The sequence below is a fragment of the Pristis pectinata genome, chromosome 15 (assembly GCF_009764475.1).
Source record: "Pristis pectinata isolate sPriPec2 chromosome 15, sPriPec2.1.pri, whole genome shotgun sequence".
Taxonomy (NCBI): domain Eukaryota; kingdom Metazoa; phylum Chordata; class Chondrichthyes; order Rhinopristiformes; family Pristidae; genus Pristis; species Pristis pectinata.
Window position 1 is genome coordinate 21195809 of NC_067419.1, and position 26501 is coordinate 21222309.

Here is a 26501-nt window from a genome sequence, read left to right on the forward strand (position 1 = left end):
ACTGCTTGAGGGATTGGCGGAGCCAGGTACTCTCACAATTTTAAAGAAATATTTACAAGACCATTTGAAATGCCATGACGTGGAAGGCTACGGGCCGAGTGCTGGAAAATGGGATTAGTAATAGGCAGGTATTTGATAGCTGGCACGGCCAGAGGATTTGTTTCCACGCTGTTTGACTCTATGAGTCTAAAAGAAGTTAGCGTTAAGATCTCTGATGCTTGCACTTCGCAGCTCTTCGCTGGGGTTTTGAAGACTGAGAGGGGGGTGATCTAAACTGATGTTCCCAAAATGCGACTGGATAGATTCCAATCAATTTCTTTCTCTGGTGAGGAAATTCAAATAATGGAGCATTATTTTAGCATTGTGAACTTACTTAAGACCAGTAAGGGGTGAAAGCAGTAGATTTTCCAGCATCTGAGCCCTTTGTTTCTCTGGATCTACACCTACCCGACTGCAAGGCAACCGGCCAGAAGGCAGACAGACAGCCTGCGCATTGCTGCCCGGTGGCTGAACACTCCCAACCGCAGCGCTCCTCATAGGCAGCTTGGGCGGGGAAACAAAACGATCGGGATACTTTCGCCAGACGGCGCCGAGCAACTATAGTAATTTCAGGACCTGCGCCGCGGCTTACGTTACTTAGAGATTGCTTGAAAACTCCGGTTCCATCGAAAAAACAGCATGAATCAACTATAAGTGAATGAGATGACGTGTTGGGTGGATAGACGGAGGGCCAATGGGAATGGTGTTTGTTGGCTGGTGCGTTGCTACGGCCGGAGCTCCCGGAGTGAGTTGGAACTGAGTGACGGAGCCGGGAGCGGGAGACGGGAGCTGCCGCCAACACCATAGCAACGGCGCCCAAAGATGTCCTATTACAGTGTGAGGTAGGGTGAGAATGGCCGGGGAGCTGTGCGGAGGGAGGAGGCGGGTTGTTCGGCAATGTTTTCCAGGCTCTCGCCTCTGGTGGGTTGGCACCGGGGGCTGACTCTCCAAATATTTCATCGACTGTGGGGTCGCGGCACCTTAGGCGGAGTATATAACTGAGTTCTTAGGAAGGTGTGGATTTTATTGTGTGTGCAATATTTATGACTGTCACAAATACACCATGAAGCAGTGCGTTTTTTAGGTTGAAATTCTGCTTAATTTTTGGTGGATTAGTGCCATTTATGGAATGGCTGCAGATGAGATCTTTTCCTCTTTGTGCTTTCCTTTAAATTTCCAAATCGAAAACTTAGTTATGTTGATACTAAGTCCCATATTGTTCTTCTCACTGTTAATGCATTTGTAATCTAGCTTTACAAAAGTATACTGTATAATAGAAACACTTTATACATGTGTTTTGTATGTAGTAATCTTTCTAAGATGTAGGTGTGATTACTGATATAATTAATGGTAATCTTGTGGCTCAGCTGCCATTCAGGGCAGAGATATTGCAAATTTGAGCTTTATTGTTCGTGTTTATAATTTGTCACCCACATTTGTAGAGATAAGAAAATGGAACTACTTTTTAAGGTTGACACTGTTAAAGGATAAATAGCTGCAGAAATCCAGATGTAGTGTTTCTTTTTGAGAATTCTCAGTGTGGTTTTTGTTTAATAGTTTCTGTCCGGCGGTTTTTCACATTTAGCCAGAGTTGTTCTTTTTAATTGTACAGATGGCAGTTAAAGGACAATGATGCTTTCCCTTAAATAATATTTTTGCTCTGCCACTTGTTTATCGTAATATATTGTTGCAAAGCATTTTAACCTTGAACAAGCGTTTTTAATAATAGTAAGTAATTGTGATGCCATAACCTCAATTATATAAGATATTGAGCACCATTAAAAATCAATTTCCATATATAGTGTCAGAATTATAACTGATGTCACAGTGATCATAAAGCTCTGATGCCTTGTGAAATCATAAAGCAACTTATAGTGTAAAAACAAGCACAAGGAAATTAATGTCTTTAATCACTAGCCTTAATTTTACAGTTCTCATCCTTGCTTTCTGGTCCTTTCATAATCCTACCCTCCCTATCTGTAATCTCCTCCAGTTTGAAACCAGTCCTACAATTTTGGCCTGTTGCACATCGCTAATTGCTCCACCAAAGACTTGACAGTCTTCAATTCAACTCTGGAATTTCCTCCTCACTTAGGACATTCTTTAAAATAATCTGCCCTAATACCTCTTGTGCCTTGATGTCAATGTTTGTAAATGGTCTTCTGATGTTTCTGTTTTGTTAAAACTGTTATTATCTAAGGGAGTTATTGTTCTTCGTGCATTCATCTATTTTGCACCATAGGTGTCCAACCTGTGGACCATCACCATCAGTTGCAGATTTTGGTCCAATGTTTAGTTACTGGACTGGTAACCAAGAGATCTGGACTAAGATCCATAAATATGAATTTAAAGCCTATTACACTGAAATTTTAGTATAGTTAATTTAACAATCTTGACTAAAATATTAGTGATCAGTGATGGTGAAATGAGTGGAATTTTGTAAAAACCTGACTGGTTCACAAATGCTTTGCCTGGTATTGCCAAAGTGACAGCAGATGTACAGTAATGTGGTTGGTTCTTAACTACACCCTGAAACAGCCTTGTAGCCACATACTTGTATGAAGCCACAAAATCAAACACAATAAGAAAAATTTCTTTTTTTCTCTCTCTCAATCTTGCACTAGTGTTGTTATGTTTATTCTGTTGTTTATTTTTGCACACACGTAAGTTATGCATAGTTTATGTTAATTTAACTATGTTAACTTGTGCTTGTCATGTTTGTAATGTACTGTGCTGCTGTTGCAAAAAGCTATACCCTGTGTATGTCTGCCTATGACAACAATAAACTTGAACTTGAAGGTTGATAGCTCATTGGATATCAACGTAATCAAGTAATATGCGTTTAGTTCAGGAAAATGTTGCTGAGCTAAAAGATCAGCCATGAACCAACTGAATGATGGAGGAAGCATGAGTCACTATATGACCTAATCATTCTTCTATTTCTTATGTTTCTATTTCTTTTGAAGGACATATTGCCAGACTGGATATGCAGCAGTTGGGGAGATGACCAACACTAGTGATACAACTATTTGATTTGTCCTTGATCATTTACTTATTGTGCATTCATTTGTTCAAGACAGTATTGACAGAGGTGACCACTGCACAGTGCTTGTGGTGGTAACCATTTTTCACACTGAGAAGAATATCCAGTGAGAATAAACTGAACATGACACAACCCTCATGCTAAATAGAATTGTATGGCACAGAAATGGGCCCTACTGGCCCACCTCGTCCATTCCAACTGTGATGCCTGCTAATGCTAATCCCATTTGCCCATGTTAATCCTGTGTCTTGCCTATCCAAGTATCTGTCAAAATACCTGTTAAGCATTGTAATTGTATCTGCCTCCACCACCTCCTCTGGTAGCTTGTTCCAGATATTCACCATCCTCTGTGTGGGAAAACTTGCCCCTCATATCTCCTTTAAATTTCTTCCATTAAATCTGTGCCCTCTAGTTCTATACTCCCCTACCCTGGGGAAAAGATTCTATTTATCCTATTTATGCCCCTCATCATTTTGTACACATCAATAAGGTCACACCTCAGCCTCCTACATTCCAGTGAGAATAAACCCAACATACCCAATCTCTCCTTATAACCACAGCCCTCCATTCCAGGCAATGTCCTGGTGAATCTCATTGCACTCTTTCTAATGCTATCACATCCTTCCTGTAGATTGGTGACCAAAACTGTTTACAATACAGCGTGATCTAACTTACATTGTGTACAGGTGCAACATGACATCCCAACTCTTCTGCTCAGTACCTCAGCCTATGAAGGCAAGCATACCACATACCTTTTTTGCTATCCTATTCACCTGTGTGCTATGGACTTCCACCTCAAATGGGAAAGACTCAACAGATAGAACAGTTTAAAAACACAAAAGAGCCAGAGCCAAGTAATCACCCCCCCACCCCCCCCCCCCCCCCCCAAACAGAACAAAGCTCTGCAGTCCTGCTATATTATGAATGGTAATGGACAACAAAATAACTAAAGGGAGTTAGGAAGTTCTAAGAACATTCCATCCTCAAGAGAGGAACCCAGCATGTGTGAGGCAAGGATGAAACTGAATCGTTTCCAGTTCAAAGGACTGAGTGGATACTAACTTGAGCTATATAGTGTAGATGAATGCACAATTAGTAAATGATCAAGGACAAATCAAATAGTTTTATCACTAGTGTTGGTTCTCTCACTTACTGCTACATATCCAGTCTGGCAATAATACCCTTCAAAAGAAATAGAAACATAAGAAATGGTCATTCAGTCACTCATACCTGCTCATCCTCGTCGCAGAAACCAATCTTTAACCAAATTAATTTACTCCATTTAATCTCAGATAATGAGAGAGAATGCTGGAAGTAGCAATGGCTTCAGAATTCTACCAAATCATGGTTGTACTGCTGAAGAATTGTGCTGGAGCAGAATTAGCCGTAGTTCTAACCAAGTTGTTCCAGAACAACTATAAAACAGCATCAGCCCAGCAATGTGGAAAGATATAGCCTGTCTGTGAAGTATAGAATAGATCCAATGTAGTTAATTACTACTCCATTGGTCTACCCTCTGCCATTAGCAAAGTGATGGAAACAGCCATTTATAGTGCTGTCAATGTAAATTGCTTGCCAATAGCTGATCAAATTGGGTTCTGCCAAAGACATTTGGCTCTGGATTCATTAGAATTTGGTCCAAATGTGGAACAAAGGTGAATTCCATGGATAATGTAAGAATATCTTCCAGGTTACAGTTAACTGATTGTAGGATCGAGAAGTCTGAGTAAAATTTGAAATTGGAAATGAAAGATGCAACCCAAGGCAGAAAAACACAATGCACAACTCTATATTTTGCACTTTTTTCACCAAAATGGATGATTTCACGTTACCGCATTGTATTCCATCTGCACCAATTCACAACCTGTCTGTATTCCCCTGAAACCCCTCTTCAATTTCTTCACTGCCCACACTGCCACTTGATTTTCTATCATCAGAAAACTTGGATCTGTTGTACGTGATCCCGCTCATCCAACCGTAAACAAGAAGGGGCCTGAGCACCAATCCCTGCAGCACTCCATTAATCAGAGTGTCCCAAGTAAAAAAATGATCCATTTATTCCTACTCTCTGTTTCTGTTCATTAACCAATGTTCATCCATACCAGTAAATTATCCCAAATGTCGGGTTCTTATTTTGTTTAATAATCTCTTGTGTGGTACTTTATAGAAGTCATGAGCCTCCGTTTGGGAGCCCTTCTCTAAGGAACAAAAGGCATAGTCTATGCCATCTCTCCTTCTTGGGTTGTTTCCTTCTTGCTAGTGAAATTTTGTTGCACTCCCACACTTGTTTCCTTGCTTGGGTATGGCATCAAAACTGCACATGATACTTTAGGTATGGTCTTACCAAACCCTCTGTAATTGTAGCATAGACTTCCTTCAAGTTGAAGGAAGTCTATGCCCTTTGCATTCAGAACCAACATACCTCTTGTCTTCCTAGTGCTTTGCGTACCTGTATACTAACCTTCTGTGTTTTGTGATCAGATCTTTCTGCTTAAACATTTATTACTACTCTTCCCATTTAAAAAAAAGAATTATTGTGTCAAAATGGATAGTTTCACACTTTCACACATTATAGTCCATTGCCATCTTTTCTATGCATTTAACCTGTATATATCCCTTTGGAGATTCTTTTGCATTTTACTTGCATCTCACTTTCCCACCTAGCTTAGTTTTGTCAGCAGACTTTCTTCTTTAATATAACTGAGAGCAAATAACTGAGAGGTCAGTACTAATCCTTGTGGCATCTCTGTAGTGACGGCCTGAAATGAATTATTTATTCCCACACTGTCACTGACCTCATCACCTCTGGAGATCTCCCCCTCTACAGCCTCCAACCTCATTGTTCCCCTACCCTGTATTGGCCGTTTCTACCTCCTACCCAAGATCCACAAACCCAACTGCCCTGGTAGGCCATTGTTTCTGCCTGCCTGCTCCTGCCCCACTGAACTCGTGTCCTCGTATCTTGACTCCACTTTATCCCCCTTGGTTCAGCCCCTTCCCACCTACTTCTGTGACATTTCGCATGCCCTCCATCACTTTAACAACTTTCAGTTCCCCGGCCCTGACCGCCTCATCTTCACTATGGACCAAGTCGCTGAACGCTTCCATCCCTCATCAGGAAGGCCTTAAGGCTCTCTGTTTCTTTCTCGACAATAGACCCAACCAGTCCCCCTCCACCACCACTCTCCTCTGTCTGGCAGAACTGGTACTCGCCCTCAACAACTTCTCTTATGGCTCCTCCCACTTTCTCCAAACCAAAGATGTAGCCATGGGCACTCGCATGGGCCCCAGCTATGCCTGCCTTTTTGTGTTCCAAGCCGACACCAGTAACGCCCCCCCAACTCTTTATCTGCTACGTTGATGACTGCATTGGGGCTGCGTCCTGTGGCCATTCTGAGCTTGTCAATTTCATCGACTTGGCCTCCAACTTCCACCCTGCCCTCAAATTTACTTGGTCCATCTCCGACACCTCTCTCCCCTTTCTGGTTCTCTCCGTCTCCATCTCTGGAGACAGGTTAACCACAGACATCTTTTACAAAGCCACTGACTCCCACAGTTACCTTGACCACACCTCTTCCCACCCTGTCACTTGCAAGGATGCTATCCCCTTCTCTCAGTACCTCTGCCACATCTGTTCTCATGATGAGGCTTTCCATTCCAGGACATTTGAGATGTCATCCTTTTATTTCAATAAACATGTTTTCCCTTCTGCCCTCTTCCTTTCCAGTTCTGATGAAGGGTCTCGACCTGAAACATCGACTGTTTATTTTCCTCCATAGATGCTGCCTGACCTGCTGAGTTCCTCCAGCATTTTGTGTGTGTTGCTATTTATTCCCAATTTGTTTTGTACTTCAGACTATCCATACATGTTACTATATACCCCAATCCCATGAGGCATTGTATATGATACCTTTTATGTGATACCCTATGAAATGCCTTTTTAAAATATGCCTCATCCATTTATTCCCTTTTATCAACCCTGTTAGCTTTATCCTCCATAAACTGAGAATTCTGAAATGCTACTTTCCCTTTAAAACAGTGTTGATTTTGCCTAATCGTATTTTGACTGTTTCATGTGCCCTTTTACCATGTCCTTAATATTAGATTATGACAATTTTCTGTAAATTGATGACCAGCTAAGTAGTCTTTAGTTTTGTTTTTCTCTCTTTTGATTCATGGACTTTTCCAGAAATGAATAAGTTCTGGAACAAAAACATTAATGCTTGTGTTCTCTCTACAGCCATGTACTTTTGATGTAGGCCATCAGATCTAGGGGATTTTACATCTAGAACATAGAACAGTACAGCACAAAACAGGCCCTTTGGCCCACAATGTTGTGCCGACATAGCTATTCCCTCCTATCTACAGAATGCCCATATCCCTCTATTTTCCTCTCATTCATGTGCCCATCCAAGCCCCTCTTAAAAGCCCCCAATAAATTTGCCTCCACCACCTTATCAGGCAACACATTCCAGGCATCCGCCACTCTCTCAGTCTGTTCTGAACCTACCCCTTCTCACCTTAAATGCATGCCCTTTTAATCTTTAAATCATTATATTTCTTCATTATTTTCTCTTTAATAATATTAACTTAAATTCCTCACTTTCATCAGTCTATTTGTTGCCCATTATATTTTGTTTGTTATTTGTGTTTTGTTTGTTATTTTTGTTTTCTGTAGCAATATTTGTTCAATATCTCAGTCACTTCCTTATTGGAACGAATCTTGCCTGGATGTTGGTGGTGGTTCTAACCTGAACTACTGACTTCCACACACTGAATCTTAAGTCAGTCTGTCACTTCTTTGTATGCACTGCTGAATGGTGTTGCATTTGTTCCTATAATCTGCCACTTGACTCCACATGAAGTCCAACAGCAAAGACCAGTCTTGCATTATTCTGGGGAGTCACCTCTCTGGTTATGTAACAGGCCAGACCATATGTAGGATTGGAAACCCCATTGATTTCAATAGAATTCCAGAGCTGCAGATAAGGAAGCAAAGGGAAAGTAAGTACACTTTTAAAATAATTTTGGTTTAATGTTGTTAGTTATTTTTGTTAATTAACTATGTTGTATTTCATATTTTAATCTACTTCAATTACGATGATTTCTAGATGACTCTGCATGTCTGAGATTTTAAAACTCTTCAGAGCTTTGACAGGAAGCAAAGCTCCACCCCACCCAGCTTTCCCTCTGGCAAAGCCTGTCAGAGCATTCCAGAGACAGGGCCTCGGCTGTATGCTGCTGTCTTAAGTGTGCAGAGGTTAGTGAGATTGGCCCTTCACATCTGGGCTAGGCAATTCAGGGCAGCCAGCCAGGTCAAGCATGGTCCAGCCCATTCTCTTACTCACACACATTCATACATTTATGAATCTCCCTCTTACAACTTTGCTGTAGTTTTTAAATAAAAATCTTTTGAATTGACTATTTCTAAGCTATTCTTGACTAGTTTGTGTAGCTTAATGATATTCCTGATTATTGAAATCAGAGCTGTGGTTTCTCAAATTCTTGAACAAAGTGCTACCAGCAATGCCAGCTCATATTCTGCGCTGCATCTGTGATTCTCCTGGAGACACTGCCAGAACTTGTTCCATTAGATAAACCTTGTATAGTTTTTCAGAGCTGTGAATACACGCAACCGTTCTTAGCCAATTTTCAACACTAAAGTGCAAAGAAATTGTTGAATGAAATGCACTGGTTGACTGCAGCTGCCAATGTTAAATCCAGTTTAATACTTACTTTATTTGCCCCCTTCCTCCCTTCCCCCCCCCCCCCCCCCCCCCATTCCATATTGGTCACTATTTCCTGGCCTGTAGGGTGTTTTGCTCTGTCTCTCTGTCCTTTCCCTCTTCATTGCCCTTCCCTCCCCCTTCCTTTCTCAACACCATTTTGACTGAAAGTTATTAGGGTAAGAATAGTTTGGCTTGGTTTCTTCCTACTCTCCTTTATACCTTTCAGAAATGGCTGAGATAGGAAACTTTACATTCTATTGTTATGTTGTGCTAAAGATTGGTATATCAAATCTTTCGAGTTACCAGATTGGCAACCAAAGAGCGACTGCTGAGAGTGCATTGCATTGATCAAGTGAACAATATAATTTAATACTTAAGGTGTGAATTTGCTTTGGAAGTTACACCCATAAACATATATCTTAGTTCAGATGGTAATTAATCAGTTACAATTTCCAGTTTTGTTTGCTGTAAAGATTTGTGGTTTCTCATCTTCGGTTATAGCTGAACTTAAATAGTTGTAAACCTTTTAAAGTGGACTCCATTTATTTAATAAACACTGCTCTAACGTGTTCTGAAGAACACTGTGATGAAATCTGCACAATGATTATTCACTGGGTGATATTGAGATGGATCTTTTAGTTGCATTGCAACTAATCATACTGGGTCTATGTTAAACACTTCAGCTCAAAAAAAATAAAAGGAGACTAATAACATTGCCATGAATGGAATAGGGATTTTGCAATTAAAACAATCAAGTGACCCATTAGGACTACTACCGATCTTATTTTTTTTTCCTTTCAATCATTCTTCATATAGTCTGCTTAATTGCACTGACATCACTGGCCATTCTGTTCCTGGATTACTGCTGGTGTCATCTTCTGCCCCTGAGTGTTTGTTTTCTTAAACATGAATTGATAGTTGGGATTGTGTTTCAAAATGGAATCATTTTTCTTTGTTTTCTTTATGCTACATTTTATGGCACTATCCTGATTATAATACTGTTTGTTGTGGCCTGTACTGTTCTTTGAATGAATATAGTATTTTAAAAAGCTGACCATGCATGCAACAGTTAGGTGTGATTATATTCTTATTAATTCCCATACCTTACTCAGATGAGGCAGAAATTCGACAATTCCTAGGGAACCTTGGAGTCTAGCAGCATATGAGGTTTGGTGCACTTCTGCTGGATCTGGTCTGAAATCCTCTCTGACGACCACATAACTAATGAAAGAAATCTCCTTCAGTGTTTACTTTAGATTCTGCATATTACCCTTCAATATTTTTTCTTTGCATATATTCATTAGGCTCGCATCTTTAGTTACGATTTATCTCTGCTTCTGCAACAAATATTCCTTCTACAAGGTAAAGCACATTATCTGCTGTGGTCTTTATGCTAACAAATCCTTCAACAGAATGATCCAGCCTTTACTGAAACTTTGAGCGCAGTGCTGATCCCAAACGGGCAGCAATCACTATCTCCCCAAAGCTGTGTTGAAGATGGTTGGAAATGAACTTTTATTGAAAAGGTCTCCATGGCAAAATTCATTCCTGGCATTCAACAATCTGAAGATATTTTACTCTGCTTTGATCTGACAAGATAGCTTCCATTGTCTTTATTGGATAATGGTTCCTCAGATTGTGTGAAACCAAACTCATTTCTTAGCATGTTGCCGTAGATACCAAGTGTGATAGCCAATGGATAGGAGTGCCTAGTGGCATGATGATTTCTGCCTTTGTCAGTCTTTCAAGCTCAGCTTTCAATTTCTCTTTGAACGTGTCTTTCAGGATTTACAACCATCTGCTTCCTCTTGTTCATCTCGAGATATTGTTCTCCTGCTAGCTTTCCAATTCCTTCAAACACATTTGGAAATTGATCTAGATGCAACTGCTTGTTGAGTATAGAACTTTCATCTGCAGTAGCTTATTCTCTCGCCAGTTTCTGTGCCCGAGCTCTTTTCGGCCTGCATTTGTCTAGTGATATGACGATCATGTGGTTGTACGTTGATAGTAGTTTTGTCATGAGGTTTCTTTTTGCAAAATGTAATATCAATTCTTAGTATCTTGCAATGCCCACTTTGTCCTGTATCTCTTTTTCTGTTACTTCCATAGCAGCAAAGACCTATGTCAGGTATTTGGCCTCATCTTTCCTTTTCAAGGTATGCTGCCATACAAGTCATTGTGGGGCAGGGTGAATTAACTTCTATTAAGATGCTCAGATTGCTTAATGGAGTGTCTGACGATGCTGAACTTGTTCTGCTATTTCCAGATGATCTGAATTGAAACATTGTACTAATTTAACAGATATTTGTGTTATAGGTGGCAATGTGATCATGAGCTAATTAAGTCTGTTTTCTTTCTCAGTGTCTTTGAAGATGAAAATATTAACCTCCGACAGCAGAAGCTGGAGAAACAGGTATAATACTTTTGAAGGCTAAACTGACATTTGCTGACTGATTTACATTCTGTTTAATCAATACGGAAATGTTTAGCCTCTGTTCCCAGCCATTTGTTGCTGCAACTATTATATGAAAGGCATTTCAGTTCCTTTCAATTGACTATCTTTTATTGTTTATGCTTTTATGGTTGTGTTATCAGTTAGAAGTTGAAGGAACACTGACACTATTTAAAAAATAAAAATTTCCACATAATACCAAATATGATTAAAACAAAAAATTAAGTGACACTAATATTTACTCTTTCAACAGATAAAACCTTGCAGGTAAGTTCAAATATAGTAAAACATCTGACTACTTCTCTCCACTTCTAACCAGTTTCATAACAGATATAAAAAGCAATACTACAGAGAGAGGAGCTCCTCAAGAGCTGCAATCCAGAATGCAGAAGAATGTTTCTGTTTAAGTAACATAATCTGTTGCTGTAAGAAATAATGTTCATTATTTTGTGGTCCTAGAAAAGCAAACTGAACTGTTAGAAAATAATTTTGATTACAACTGTGTGGTGATATTGGTAGCAGATGTCCCAATAATCAAAGTATGTGATGGGTATGTAAAGGCTAAATGCGATTAAAAATTGCAAAGCATTATCGGAAGAATGATGGAGCATTAAGTACTGGTGAAGAAAACTGACAGCATATGAAGAAGTTTTCAGTTAAAAAAAGAATTGTTAGATGTAAGAAAGGTCTTTTGAATATTAAGTGCTCAATCCTTTACTTTGGTCCAGGTCTCAATTGTTACACTTGTGCTGGTAGTTCATCAGCCTTGCTTGTTGAACTCTGCACATCTCCTCTGAAACCCATCTGGGCCTGCCATGTTTTTCCCTTACATTTGATCTATCCTTATATGTGAAGTATGTGAATCTATAGTGCTCGTCTCTTGTAATCCTTGGTGCACTTTGTCTAACAAGAACACAAGAAATAGGAGCAGGAGGAGGCCATCTGGCCCGTCGAGCCTGCCCCACCATTCAATAAGACCATGGCTGATCTGGCCGTGGACTCAGATTCACCTACCTGCCTTTTCCCCATAACCCTTAATTCCTGACTATGCAAAAATCTATCTAACTGTGTCTTAAGTATATTTAATGAGGTAGCCTTTACTGCTTCCCTGGGTAGAGAATTCCACAGATTCACTACTCTCTGGGGAAAAGCAGTTTCTCCTCATCTCCATCCTAAATCTATTCCCCCAAATCTCGAGGCTATGTCCCCTAGTTCTAGTCTCACCTGCTAGTGGAAACAATCTTCCTGCATCTATCTTATCTATCCCTTTCATAATTGTATATGTTTCTATAAGATCCCCTCTCATTCTTCTGAATTCCAGTGAGCATAGCCTCAGGCGACTCAATCTCTCCTCATAGACCAACCCCCTCATCTCTGGAATCAACCTGGTGAACCTCCTCTGTACTGCCTCCAAAGCCAGTATATTCTCGAGTAAGGAGACCTGAACTTCACGCAGTACTCCAGGTGTGGCCGCACCAGTACCCTGTACAGTTGTAGCGTAACCTCCCTGATCTTAAATTCAATCCTTCTAGCAATGAAGGCCAACATTCCATTTGCCTTCTTGATAATCTGCTGCACCTGCAAACCAACCTTTTGCGATTCATGCACAAGCATTCCCAAGTCCCTCTGCACAACAGCATGCTGCAATCTTCCACCATTTAAATAATAATCTGATCTTCTATTTTTCCTTCTAAAGTGGATGACCTCACATTTACCAACATTGTACTCCATCTGCCAGGCCCTTGCCCACTCACTTAACCTATCTATATCTCTCTGCAGACTCTCTGCCTGCTCTGCGCAATTTGCTTTTCCACTCCATTTAGTGTCATCAGCAAACTTGGATACGCTACACTCGGTCCCCTCTTCCAAATCGTTAATGTATATTGTGAACAGTAGTGGGCCCGGCACCGACCCCTGTGGCACCCCACTCACCACTGATTGTCAACCAGAGAAACACCCATTTATCCCAACTCTCTGCCTTCTATTGGTTAACCAATCCTCTATCCAAGTTAATACATTACCCCCAACTCCATGCATCCTTATCTTGCCTTTCTGATGCAGCATTCTGGTGACCCTTCTCCTGAGAACAAGTTGACCTCCTGCAAGGAGATTATTTAAGTAGGAAAAGGATTGCCATGAAAAGGGGTATGGAACTTAAAGGTCAAATATAGATGATCTTTTGGAGACAATCATATTAGTGGAACAGTACCTTACATCAGTTTTCAGTAGAGGATACTGCCAGAGCAGCAGAAAATCGGATATAGTACTGAATGGGGGAGAATGATAGATGAAAGAAGAAGTAATAGATCAAAGTTTGTAGCATTCAAAGTAGAAAAGTCATCTGGTCTCGATGGGATACCTCCTCCAGTCCTCCTTGGATAGTGCAATATTGTCAGAGAACTGAAGGATTACTAATTTTGCAACCTATTTTCAAAAAGGGGAGAGGAATAAACCCAATAATACAGTCTGCTCAGTCTAATGGCAGAGCCAGTAATGCAGGACAAAATAAATTGACATTTGGATAATTATAGAGTAATAAATGAACATAAGCAAAGTGAAGCTGTTTGACCAGCTAGACTGAGTTTTCGTGAAGTCAGGGAGGGTTGTTGAAGATGGTGTAGTTATGTTTATGAACTTTTAAAGGGTGTTTGACAGAGTACAGCATAATACTATAACCAAGTTTATTGCTACAGGGATTAAAAGAATAATGGATAAAGTGAGGGGAAAAATATAGGGGTATCAGGAAAGGGCAAAAGAGTAGGAATAATTTGAAAAAACTTTTTCCCAGAGCTGGCGTAGGCTTGATGGGCTGAATTGCTCGATGGGCTGAATGGCTCCTTTCTGTTCTCAGAGCCTTATAATGAAAGAGAAAAGGAGTGAACAACAAACAAAATGGAAGATTGTGACTAAAGGATAGGAAAGAATGGATAAAAATTAAGAACTTTTTCTTATGAACTGAATCTAGATTATTATATAATTGTGAAATGTGTGTTGTACAAAGCTAAAACAATCCATCGGCTTGTTGTGAGTGCTGTCACCAGAACTGCAGTATTTGTTTGTAAAGAACACTCCTTTTACCTTTAAATGGATTTGTACTTCATCCATGTTCACAATCCTGCAATTTTTTTGTGAACTGTGGAACATTTTTAAATCTTCTAAACTACTATAGCAGAGATCCCATTGGTTTATACTACTTGTTTGTGGCTCCATTTTGACAGTTAGATAGTTTAATCATGAAAGATATCATGTTTCTTGGCAAAAAAAAAGTAAGTTTCTTTCATAATTCAAAAATACCTCATTCTTCCACCCTTCTCCCTACCTTGTATTTTATATAACAAATGCACATTCTTGGAAAACAGATTGCTAAGAATTTTTTTTACAAGAGAAAAATTTCATCTCATTCCCGACTTTTAAAATGGAATAGGAAGTCTACATATGTAAAACACTGTGCTTCATTTTCTGTATATTTTTGAAGCAAACAAATGATGCTTATGTGAAAGTGAATAGAGTGGTCTCTGTTGTCAAAGATACCGTTTCTGATTTAGAATGGAATGTTCCAGTCTCCTGCTCAGTACAGTGGCTGATGTGACTGGATGTGCAGGAAGATGAGCCTGTGTTTGGTGGCATTTGGCTATAGTGACTAAACCAAATGACTTCATTTTGGCTTTGGATGGTTAGTGAAATCAGCAGTGTTGGGGAGAGTGGGATAACAACTTTGCTAATTGACTGTGTGATGCTCAATGTATAGCAACAATAATTTCTGCCCTAGTAATTTAAGTGAATTTATTAAATTCACTGAACGGTGGTGGTTAGCTTGCTTTGGACTACTGCATTGTTCTAACGAATGATGTCTCTTGAAAAGGTAAGCTTTTCCATTTAATTTCTTCATCTTTATGTAAGCCATTAACTCTTTCACTAGCACACTGAGATTATTGACAGCTTTCTCTATAGCATTTGGTTCTTACTAATGGAGTGAAAGAATATACATTTTTTTAGATTGAATTTTGAAAATTACTACTTTGATTCAGTTGGTCATTATTCACCTAAAGATGATTTATCAATTGCATGGAAGCTGAAAATGCAACAAAATAACATAACAAAGCATGCCGATATGAAGTAAATTTGTCCAAAGACATAGTGGTATAGAGTGACTAAACTATCATAGCTCGCATTTTGAATATCTATATATGCAGAGCAACATTAGTAAAGGCCTTTTTTTTAAAAGACTGAAGTTTAATTTTGTTTTTGCTGCAACTCTTTTTTTTAAATGTGGATGTTGACAGGGCAATTGGCTTGTTTCACAGTGTTGACAGTCTAAAAGAGCAGAGATGGTTGATACATTTGAATTGATTAGCCCAGCATTACTGAAATACCTGATTTACTAATAGGTTATGGAATCCACCATACCTCAATTATAATCTCCTCATTTGACCTATGTCCATTGTTTCACCTCCACAGCACTGGTTAACATGCCAACTAAAATCAAAGTCAAGTTTGACTTTTGTTGTAAAACTAATTACAACAAATGATCTTAAACAGTGTTAGCAGTTGACCAGCACTTCTAAGTAGATTGAAAAACATGGTGTAAAAAGCTGTTGTCACCAGTTTTATATCTTTATTCTGCTATAGTGTCTCAGCAATAATACTTAAAATAAAGCTGTAGGGCAGCTGAGAAATCCTTGAAAAAGGTATCAAAAATGCCTGCTGTGCAAATATTGATAGTCCCCCTATTTCTGTTATCCCAACTTCTACTTACTTGCTAAAACAGTTATTTGTAACCATGTAATATCACCAGATTCAATTCTGCCTCAACTCGTCAGCTGATAAAGTCCTTATAACTTCGATACTGTATGTTCAGACTTGACAATACCAATGTATGCCTAGCCTCATGCTGCCCTCTGTAGATCTAGGCCTTTCAAAATGCTGCTGCCCTGCTTCAAACTTGCAAAAGTCTTGATATGCAAGTTCAAATCCCACAGTGGCAGTTAGGAAAATTTAAATTCAAGTAATTCAATAATGGCTTGAATTAATTAAGTAAATCAAAAATAAAACACTACTCTTAGTAATGTTGACTGTGAAACTTGTCTATTATAATACAACCACCTGCAATTTCTTCAGAGAAGTTTTGCCATTCTTTTCCAATCTGGCCTGTATGCAACTCCAGACTCACCAATCTGGTTGGCTCTGGATTGCTGCCTCAGTTCTGTCAGTAAATGTCAGCTTTGTCAGAAAAGTCCATATTACATGAGAAAATGTATTAATAAAAAAATATTGGCACTTCTGGCACATATGCATTACTTATTTGTGTTTGATCTAGAATCAATTGCAATAAACACTTGGAAATTGAATGATTTCACTCAGCACTACACATCAAACAAGACTAGGTGTGGCAGAAAATAAATTGTTTTCTTTTGTTGATAGTGTGATGGAAAATTTGAATCTAGAGCTTGAATTGATGACATTGTACTCTGTCTTTTCTGGAGTAAGCATAGGAATTTGCAGCTCAGCAACTGCATGGCTAAATATCACAAATGTAGTGTCCTGTTGCTATGGGAACAATGCTACTTGCAAGTATCGAGGTGATTAGTTTTTTTTAAAGGTTGGAAATAGGTGTTAACAATTTTTTTCCGAAGTATTACTTTCTTATGAGTTTTCATTAGCATAATTATGCAACATATTTTAATACTACTGTTATCAAAATACAGAAAAGCTCAAGCACTGAGAAGCAGCAATGATACTGCTATCAATCATCATCCTAATGAATATTGTCAAGAATTTTTGCTAAATTTTTTTTAAAAATCAAACAAATTGATTTCAACACCATGTCAGATCACTGAATTGCTAAATTTTCTTTTGATGTGAAAATTATATTCATAATTGAATTGAAATTGGTTGGATTTCCATTGATTTAACCAAAAACTGCCTCCCCATAATAAACAGGAAGTGAGAATGGAGAACCAGTGGCCTATTGAAAATATAAAAAAAAGTAGAGTGCATGCACAAATTGCTTCCAATGTCCTTTACCTATCCAGGCTAAGGTGCATCAAAGCTTTGCACCAGAACTTGATGGCAAAAATGAGTGCTGCTGGAAACCTGGCTGATGGGCGTGTTTTTTTTTGCGCTCCTCTCCACTTAACTGTATGTGGACAGTCTTTGACCCTGTCCTTTGCAGTATCTGGGAAATGAGTATTCCTTGGGCATGAGGAAGAACAAAATTGGACCCACAATTTAAGAGAGATTCAGATGTCGAAAGGATTAATTCTAAATAAAGAGCAGGGTGAGTCATGTGATGGGTGGCTCACACTTGGATAGAGGTGGATCTATTTAGAGGACTATTTTCATGTTATTATAGGAAGATTTTAAATTCAGATTGTTCAGGAAAAAGCAAGACTACTATGGTCAGCAAAAAGGAAGGATAATAAATTGGGTTTATTCAAAATAAGGTACTTTGAAAGGCATTAAGTTGGACAGCATAGTAAAAAATGGGAATAAGACCAAGAAAGGAAAAGTTGCCAAATTAGGGCAATTAATAACTGAAATGTGTATTAAAACATAATGTTTGATAAAGTTGCTAACTTGGAGTTTTTGAAATAGAAAATCACAACTTGATAACTGAACTATTCCTGTATCTGGATCTAAATTGTCATTTAAATATTTCTGGTTAAATCTTAAGGAGAGAGAGAGTAATAATGAACAAGTTTTTAAAATCCATTTACACATGACCACCTTTCTATATCAGGGTATATAAAACTAGACACCCAGAAGGGCCCGGATAACCAAATGTCTGCTGATTGTGGAACCCTTTTTTCATTCCATTGAGTTCTAGCAGGTTGCTACCCAGCTATTTGCAAAAATTCTTAATATTCTGAGACTACTAGGGTCAATTATATGACGTGCTTTCTCAACAATTTAATTAACATTCAATAGTTTTCACATTTCTTTGTAATATATTCCATGAAATTGGTCTTACTTTTTTAGGTGTAGTTTTATTGTTGATGATGCTATGAGTATCAAAGAATTGGCCACCAATTATATACAGTCTATGCCCTGCCAGATTTTCCCTCAATAAAAGGAAATTGGGCCTTGTGAAAAATGGAGGTCAATTCAATATTTTATATTGTTGCCAAAGTCAGAGTATACCACTCTTTCCGCACCCGCCCCCCCCCCCCCCCCCCCACACACACACACACACACAAATGCACATGTACATGTGCATTCAGGCACACACAGAGCTTTGGAATGTAGTGTATTCTTTCTCTTACAGTTACAGCTTCATGTTTCTTTACATTAAATGTCATCTATTACGTCTAACCAATATTCCAGTCGCTCCTTCTGAAGTCATTTATTGTTTTCTTTGCAGTTAACAGCACATTATTTTTGTGCACTCTGGAAGTTTTGCTACATTATTGGTGCATTTTAAGATGAGCATTCCTCTTTCACTGACCTCAGCAGCTGCTTCCCTCCTGTCCAAAATATATCCATTCACCATTTTCCCATTTTTTAAATAAATTTTCATCTATGCTGTCATATTCTTGTAAAACTTAATTTGATTTTATCATCAAACATCCTGTGTAATATTTCATCAAATGCCTATTGAAAATCCATAAACAAAGTATCCATGATATTTCCTTGATCAGTTCATGTTCATTTTTCAATCATTGCTTTTATTTCCTCAAAGAACTCTGTCAGGCAAGTGTGTCTTTTACAGTTCTAGCGTGGGTGCTTTTAATTGATCCATGTTTTGCTAAGAATTTTGCCCTATATTGAAAACAATGTAGATTTTGGAATGATAGTTGCCAAATAGCTCGCATACATTTGTAGTAATTAGCTGTTAGCCGAAGTGACTCATGAAGTGTTTGGCATAAACTTTTTGTGGACACAAGAAGAGACTTCCTTGAGGTTTTGACCTAGGTGAGGTAAGAAAGCAGTTACTCAGACTACTGTAATGATTTACAGTTGGTACAAGCTAAATCAAAGGATGATAAATGGATTAGATTAAAATGAATGATTTTAGTATTAAACAAAGATATTTAACAGAAATTTACCTATATAAATGAGTCAGTTTTTTAACTGAGAACTTAGTGGAGAGAGAGGCCAATTGAAGTGTTGTCCAGGAAGATGGGTTTCAGTTGTGGACTATTTCAAATACTGAACAAAGAAACTCAGCAGTGAGGGGTGAGGATTATTGTTATTAACCAGAACTAAAGAAAATCAGTTTTCCCAATTTTCAGAAGAACAAAGAGGACATAGTTCTTTGGTGGCATTTTATTCTGTTACCAAGAAAATGAGTCTTCCAGAAGGGGAGCAATTCTTGATGTACTCCAGCGACCTGATAGATCCCAGACACCAAAGACCCCAGTGATTAATGTCAGGAGCTCAAGTTTTTATCCAGCAGGCTAACTTCATTTGACTTTCTGTGGGCATACAGATGTTGTAAACTTTCTAAAATTTATAAAGCTTTTAGCATAAACATTGGAGGAAACAGGAGGAGACATCCTTGAGACTTAAAACTTGGTGAGATAAGAAAGCAGTTGCCCAGGCAACTGTAATGATTTATTTATAGCTTGACAATTTCAAACTAGTAAATCAATAATGAGAGGTATTGGTAATTGGTTTATTATTGTCACATGTACCGAGATACAGTGAAAAGCTTTTGTCTGCATGCCGTCCAGACAGATAATTTCATACGTAAGTACATCAAGGTAGTGCAAAAGGGAACTTTACAGGCACACTTGGCTGCCTCATCCCATTCCAATGAAGAATGAGCCACCATGTGACTTTCATGATGAAGGTTAGTTTCAACACATGCATCTGGCCCAGGTGCACCCATTTATCCAGAGTGCTGTGAGTGTAGTGGTGGATTACTTGCAGCAGGCACTTCAATTCACTGAGCTGGAACATACAATGCTCTCTCAGCAAAATCCATTAAATCCATTGGCGGGTCAAGCAAACAAACACCAGTATCCTCTGCTGGTCTAACATCCTTGGCATCGAGATTTCATCTGACACCAATGGATGGGCCACATAATTTACATTACTGACATCAGATTCCCAAAGCCACACTTTGCCCAAAGCTCTGTCACAGCAAGAGATTTCCAGGAGGATTGAGGAAAGGATTCAAGGATATTCTGAAGGCCTCTGGAAGCAATGTATTATTCTCATCAACTCCTGGAAATACATTCATAATGAAGGCAGAGCATCTGGAATGGAACTGAGAACCTCAAATCTCTTCATGAGTGTATTGAAGTCTAGTGAAAATGGCCAAAGGAGAGCATTACCTCCCTTATTCCTCACCCACTCATCCAAATTCCGGCAGAATCTGCAGATCCCACACTAGGCACCTCAGAACCTACAGAACTGGAGTTGTAACAAGCCATCTTCTATTATAAGGGACTTTCTGAGACAGAGAAGGGGGAGACAATTGGCAAAGAGGTTCTGCAGCAAGTTAACCCAAGGTTTGAGAGTAGTTTAGCACATGCTCATTCACCAGATGAAGCTTTTCTGAAAGAAGGCATTTGCATTTGAGGGATCTCATTGATCACAACGATGGACTGCTTCATTTGGAAGGGACCTGGCAAAAAATTTCCCCAAATGGAAGAAAAGCTCTTCTCTATGCCCCAAATTAGGAGGCTGCTTCAAATGGACCCTTCTTTAATTGAGGGGAAACGTAAGATTAACAACTATGCTTTTTCGACACTAATTGTAATGAGGCAAGAATATCAAGCTTCCTGACTGTTGGGGGATGACTGGTCAAAATTTTTCAGGAAAGTTAAAAGGGATGTGTGGGGCAAGTTTTTTTTACACAGAGAGTGGTAGATGCCTGGAATGTGCTGCCAGAGGTGATGGTGGAAGCAGATACAATAGTGGTGTTTAAGACGCTTTTAGATAGGCACTTGAATATGCACGGAATGAAAGGATATGAATCATAGAACCATAGAACCATACAGCACAAAACAGGCCCTTCGGCCCACCATGTTGTGCCGTCCATCAAACCACCCTCACACTACCTAAACACTTCCTCCCGCATATCCCCCCCATCCCACACTCCTCCATATGCCTATCCAACAAGATCTTGAACCTGTTCAATGTACCTGCCTCCACCACCACCCCAGGCAGTGCATTCCATGCACCAACCACTCTCTGGGTGAAAAACCTCCCCCTGACATCTACCCTGAACCTCCCACCCATAACCTTAAAGCCATGCCCTCTTGTCTTGAGCATTGGTGCCCTGGGAAGGAGGCGCTGACTGTCTATCTATTCCTCTCAGTATTTTATATACCTCTATCATGTCTCCTCTCATCCTCCTCCTTTCCAGTGAATAAAGCCCTAGCACCTTAAGCCTCTCCTCATATTCAATACTCTCTAATCCAGGCAGCATCCCGGTAAATCTCCTCTGCACCCTCTCCAACGCCTCCACATCCTTCCTATAAGGAGGCGACCAGAACTGAACACAGTACTCTAAGTGTGGCCTAACTAGAGTTTTGTAAAGCTGCATCATCACCTCGCGGCTCTTAAACTCAATCCTGCGACTTATGAAAGCCAACATCCCATTGGCCTTCTTAACTGCTCCTTCCACCTGTGAGGCAACTTTCAATGAACTGTGAATATGAACCCCCAGATCCCTCTGCTCCTCCACACTGCCAAGTACCTTGCCATTCACCCAGTACTCTGCCCTGGAGTTTGTCCTTCCAAAGTGTACGACCTCACACTTCTCCGGATTGAACTCCATCTGCCACTTGTCAGCCCAGCTCTGCATCCTATCAATATCCCTCTGTAAGCTCCGACAGCCCTCCACACTATCCACAACACCGCCTATCTTAGTGTCGTCTGCAAACTTACTAACCCAGCCCTCCACCCCCTCATCTAAGTCATCTATAAATATCACAAAAAGTAGAGGTCCCAGAACCGATCCCTGCGGGACACCACTAGTCACTGCCTTCCAATCCGAGGGCACTCCTTCCACCACAACCCTCTGCTTTCTACATGCAAGCCAATTCCTAATCCACACAGCCAAGCTTCCTTGGATCCCTTGGCCTCTGACCTTCTGAAGAAGCCTACCGTGACGAACCTTATCAAACGCCTTACTAAAATCCATGTAAACCACATCCACTGCACTGCCCTCATCAATCTTCCTGGTCACCTCCTCAAAGAACTCTATCAGGCTTGTGAAGCAAGATCTTCCCTTCACAAAGCCATGCTGGCTGTCCCTAATCAGTCCATGATTCTCTAGGTGTTCATAAATCCTATCCCTTAGAATCCTTTCTAACAGCTTACCCACCACAGACGTGAGACTCACTGGTCTATAATTCCCTGGCCTATCCCTATTACCTTTTTTGAACAAGGGGACAACATTCGTAACTCTCCAATCCTCTGGCACCATCCCTGTGGACGACGAGGACTCAAAGATCCTTACCAGCAGTTCAACAATCTCCTCCCTAGCCTCTCGAAGCAGCCTGGGGAAAATCCCGTCAGGCCCCGGAGATTTATCTGTCTTAATATTACTTAACAACTTCAACACATCCTCTCTCTTGATATCTACAACCTCGAGAACATTACCCCTACCAGCACTCCCTTCCGCATCATCAAGACCCCTCTCCGTGGTGAATACCGAAGAGAAGTACTCATTGAGAACTTCTCCCACTTCCGCCGCCTCCAGGCAAATTCTCCCGCCTTTGTCCTTAATCGGACCTACCTTTGCCCTAGCCATCCTCCTACCCTTCACGTACTTGAAAAAGGCCTTGGGATTTTCCTTAACCCTACTAGTCAAAGCCTTTTCATGTCCCCTTCTAGCTCTCCTCAGCCCTTTCTTAAGTTCCTTCCTCGCTACCCTATATTCCTCATGGGCCCTGTCTGAACCTTGCTGCTTATACCTCACGTATGCTACCTTCTTCTCCCTAACAAGTCGTTCCACCTCTCTCGTCACCCATGGTTCCTTCACCCTGCCATTCCTTCCCTGCCTCACCGGGACATAGTTATCCCTAACATCCTGCATAAGATTCCTGAACATCGACCACATCTCCATAGTACATTTTCCTTCAAAAAGGACATCCCAATTTACACTCCCAAGTTCTCTCCTTATAGCCTCATAGTTTGCCCTTCCCCAGTTGAAAATCCTCTTGTCCTCTCTGCACCTGTCCCTGTCCATGACAATTTTAAAGGTTATGGAGCAATGGTCACTGTCCCCCAAATGCTCACCCACCAATAGATCCTTCACCTGTCCCGGTTCATTTCCTAAAACTAGATCTAACATGGCATTCCCTCTAGTCGGCCTGTCAATATACTGTGTCAGGAATCCCTCCTGGACACATTTAACAAATTCCGTCCCATCTAAACCTTTGGCACTAAGCAGGTTCCAGTCTATATTTGGGAAGTTGAAGTCTCCCATGATAACAACCCTGTTATTTTTGCTTCTCTCCAAACACTGCCTGCCAATCTGCTCCTCTATATCTCTACTGCTACCGGTGGCCCTATAGAATACTCCTAGTAGAGTAACTGCTCCTTTCTTGTTCCTTAATTCCACCCATACGGGCTCTAGAGATGATCCTTCTACAACATCCATCTTTTCCACAGCCGTAACAGTGTCCCTGACCAGTATTGCCACCCCTCCTCCTCTTCTCCCCCCTTCCCTATCCCTCTTAAAACACCGAAAACCAGGAATATTCAATATCCACTCCTCTCCTGACATCAGCCACGTCTCAGTAATAGCCACGATATCATAGTCCCCCATACTTATCCAAGCCCTCAGTTCATCCCCCTTATTCCTGACACTTCTTGCATTTAAGTAAACACACTTCAGTCCATCTACCTTACTACTTTTATAGCCTGTATTCTGCTTCTCCTTCCCCAAAGCCTCTCTACCTGTTTGATCTAACTTTTCCCCATTCCCTTCTTCCTCTGACCTACTCCTCCGGTTCCCTTCCCCCTCACAAACTAGTTTAAACCCTCCCGAACCACCCTAGCAAATCTCGCCGCAAGGATATTGGCCCCCTTCTGGTTCGGGTGTAACCCATCCTCTCTGTACAGGTCCCACCTTCCCGAGAAGAGATCCCAATGATCCAGAAATGTTAAACCCTCCCTCCTGCACCAGCTTCTCAGCCACGCATTTATCTGCCACCTCCTCCTATTCCTGCCTTCACTATCACGTGGCACTGGCAGCAATCCCGAGATTGCTACCCTTGAGGTCCTGTTCCTCAATTCTCTGCCAAGCTCCCTGAACTCACTCTTCAGGACCTCATCCCCCTTCCTACCTATGTCGTTGGTGCCAATATGGACCACAACTTCTGGCTGCTCTCCCTCCTGCTCAAGAATCCTGTGGACCCGATCAGTGACATCCCGGACCCTGGCACCTGGGAAGCAACATACCATCCGGGATTCATGCTCACTGCCACAGAACCTCCTGTCTGTTCCCCTGACTATCGAGTCCCCTATCACTACCGCATGTCTCTTTCCCACCCTTCCCTTCTGAGCAGCAGTACCAGTCCCAGTGCCAGAGAACTGGTAACTGCAGCTAGGCCCCTGCAGGTCATCCCCCTCAACAGCTTCCAAGGCAGAAAACTTGTTACTGAGGGGCTCTCTGCTCTGTCTGCCTGCCTGACTTCTTCTTCTTCTTCTTCTTCTTCTTCCTCTTCCCTCCCCTGACAGTCACCATTCTATCTGCCTCCCGAACCTCAGATGTACCTGCTCTAAGGGGGGTGACTGTCACCTGATGCACCGTGTCTACATAACCCTCTCCCTCCCCTATGCTGCGTAGTGTTTGTAGTGACAGTGTCATGTACAGGCAGAAGGGATTAGTTTAATTTGGCATCAATTTCATTCTAGACATTGTGGGCCAAATGGCCTAGTCCTGTGCTGTACTGTTCTATGTAAAATGCAGACCAATTTTTAAGAATGAATTTTGAGGAATGTGTTGTATAAATATTATGCAGTTCCACCCAGTGGCTAAATTGTGCAAGTACCATTTCAAAAATTAGCAGGCAGTTATCACAGCACAAAACTGCAACATGGGAAGTACTGTGATCATCAAAAAGTTCCTTTAGTCCTCGCAGATAAATTTGCTCAGGGACTCCTGACCCAACTACTTATTTATACTTAGCTGAGTGAACTGCAATTTAATTAATTTTATAGTCAGAGCTGTACAATACAGAAACAGGACCTATTAGCCCGTATGTCCATGCCAATCATTAAGTATCCATTATTAATCCCATTTACCAGCACTTGGTTTGTAGCCTTCTATGCCTTGGTGATTCAAGTGCTTGTCCTGATAGTTTTTTAAATAGGAGAGTCTCTGCCTCCTTTACCTTCTCAGGCTGTGTGTTGCAGATTGCAACCATTCTCTGGGTGAAGATAACTTTTCCTTGGATCTCTTCTGAACTTATTTTTGACCTTAATCAATGCCCTCTGGCTTTAGACATCTCCATTATGGGAAAAGGTTTCTCACTATCGACCCTAACTATTGCCTCTCATAAATTTGTATACCTCAATCAGGATCCCCCTCAGCCTCCCTCTCTCCAAGGACAACAAATGTAGCCTATCCAGTCTCCCCTCATAACATCATTGTAAATCAGCTCTGCACCTCCCAAGTGCCATCAGGTCCTTTCAATGTTGAGGTGACCAGAACTGCACACAACGCTTCTGCTGTGGCTTAAACAAAGTTTTATAAAGTTGTGTAATGACTTCTATGCTCTTTTATATTCTATGCCCTGCCTAATGAAGGCCAGTATCTCATGCCTTCTTCATCACCTTGCTATCTGTGCTGCCACCTTCACCAAGGTCCCTCTGTTCCTCAATACTCTCTAGGGCCTAATCATTCATGGTATACATCCTATCCTTAGTACAACTCCCAAAATCCATCTCTTCACACTTGTCAGATTAAGCTCTGTTGCTCCTCCCAACTTGCCAACTAGTGATTATTGTTCTGTACCCCAAGACTGACCTCACTATCAACAATGCCAATTTTCCTGTCATCTGAAAACATTTTAATCATACATATTCATATCTAAATCATTAATGTATATGACAAAAGTAAGGTTCACAGCACTGTCTACAGGTCAAAGGCTTCCAATAGCAAAAGCAACCTTCCGCTATTGCCTCTGTATCCTATTACCAAACCAATTTTTGATCCAATTTGCCAACTTGCCTTGGATCCTATGGGGTTTAACCTTTTGGACCATCCTTCTATGTGGGAATTATGTACCTATGAAAAATCAGAAATTCTACTTCAATGCATTGATGCCATGGA

At 40.6% G+C, this 26501-nt stretch overlaps 1 protein-coding gene across 5 annotated transcripts in view; it reads left to right on the forward strand.

The window, feature by feature from the left end:
• The first annotated feature begins 256 nt into the window (after positions 1–256).
• The window catches only part of LOC127578236 (tubby-related protein 3-like), a 62683-nt gene continuing 36438 nt past the window's right edge, over positions 257–26501 (forward strand). For 2 of the 5 annotated variants that reach the window (XM_052029997.1, XM_052029998.1), the window contains exons 1-2: positions 561–881; positions 11173–11224. In XM_052029997.1, the coding sequence (XP_051885957.1) occupies positions 862–881; positions 11173–11224 (72 nt within the window). In that variant the 5' untranslated portion in view covers positions 561–861. Of the gene's footprint in view, positions 326–560; positions 882–974; positions 1054–11172; positions 11225–14976; positions 15126–26501 lie in introns of those variants that run through there. The other 3 variants (XM_052030000.1, XM_052030001.1, XM_052029999.1) reach the window with 3 other exon arrangements.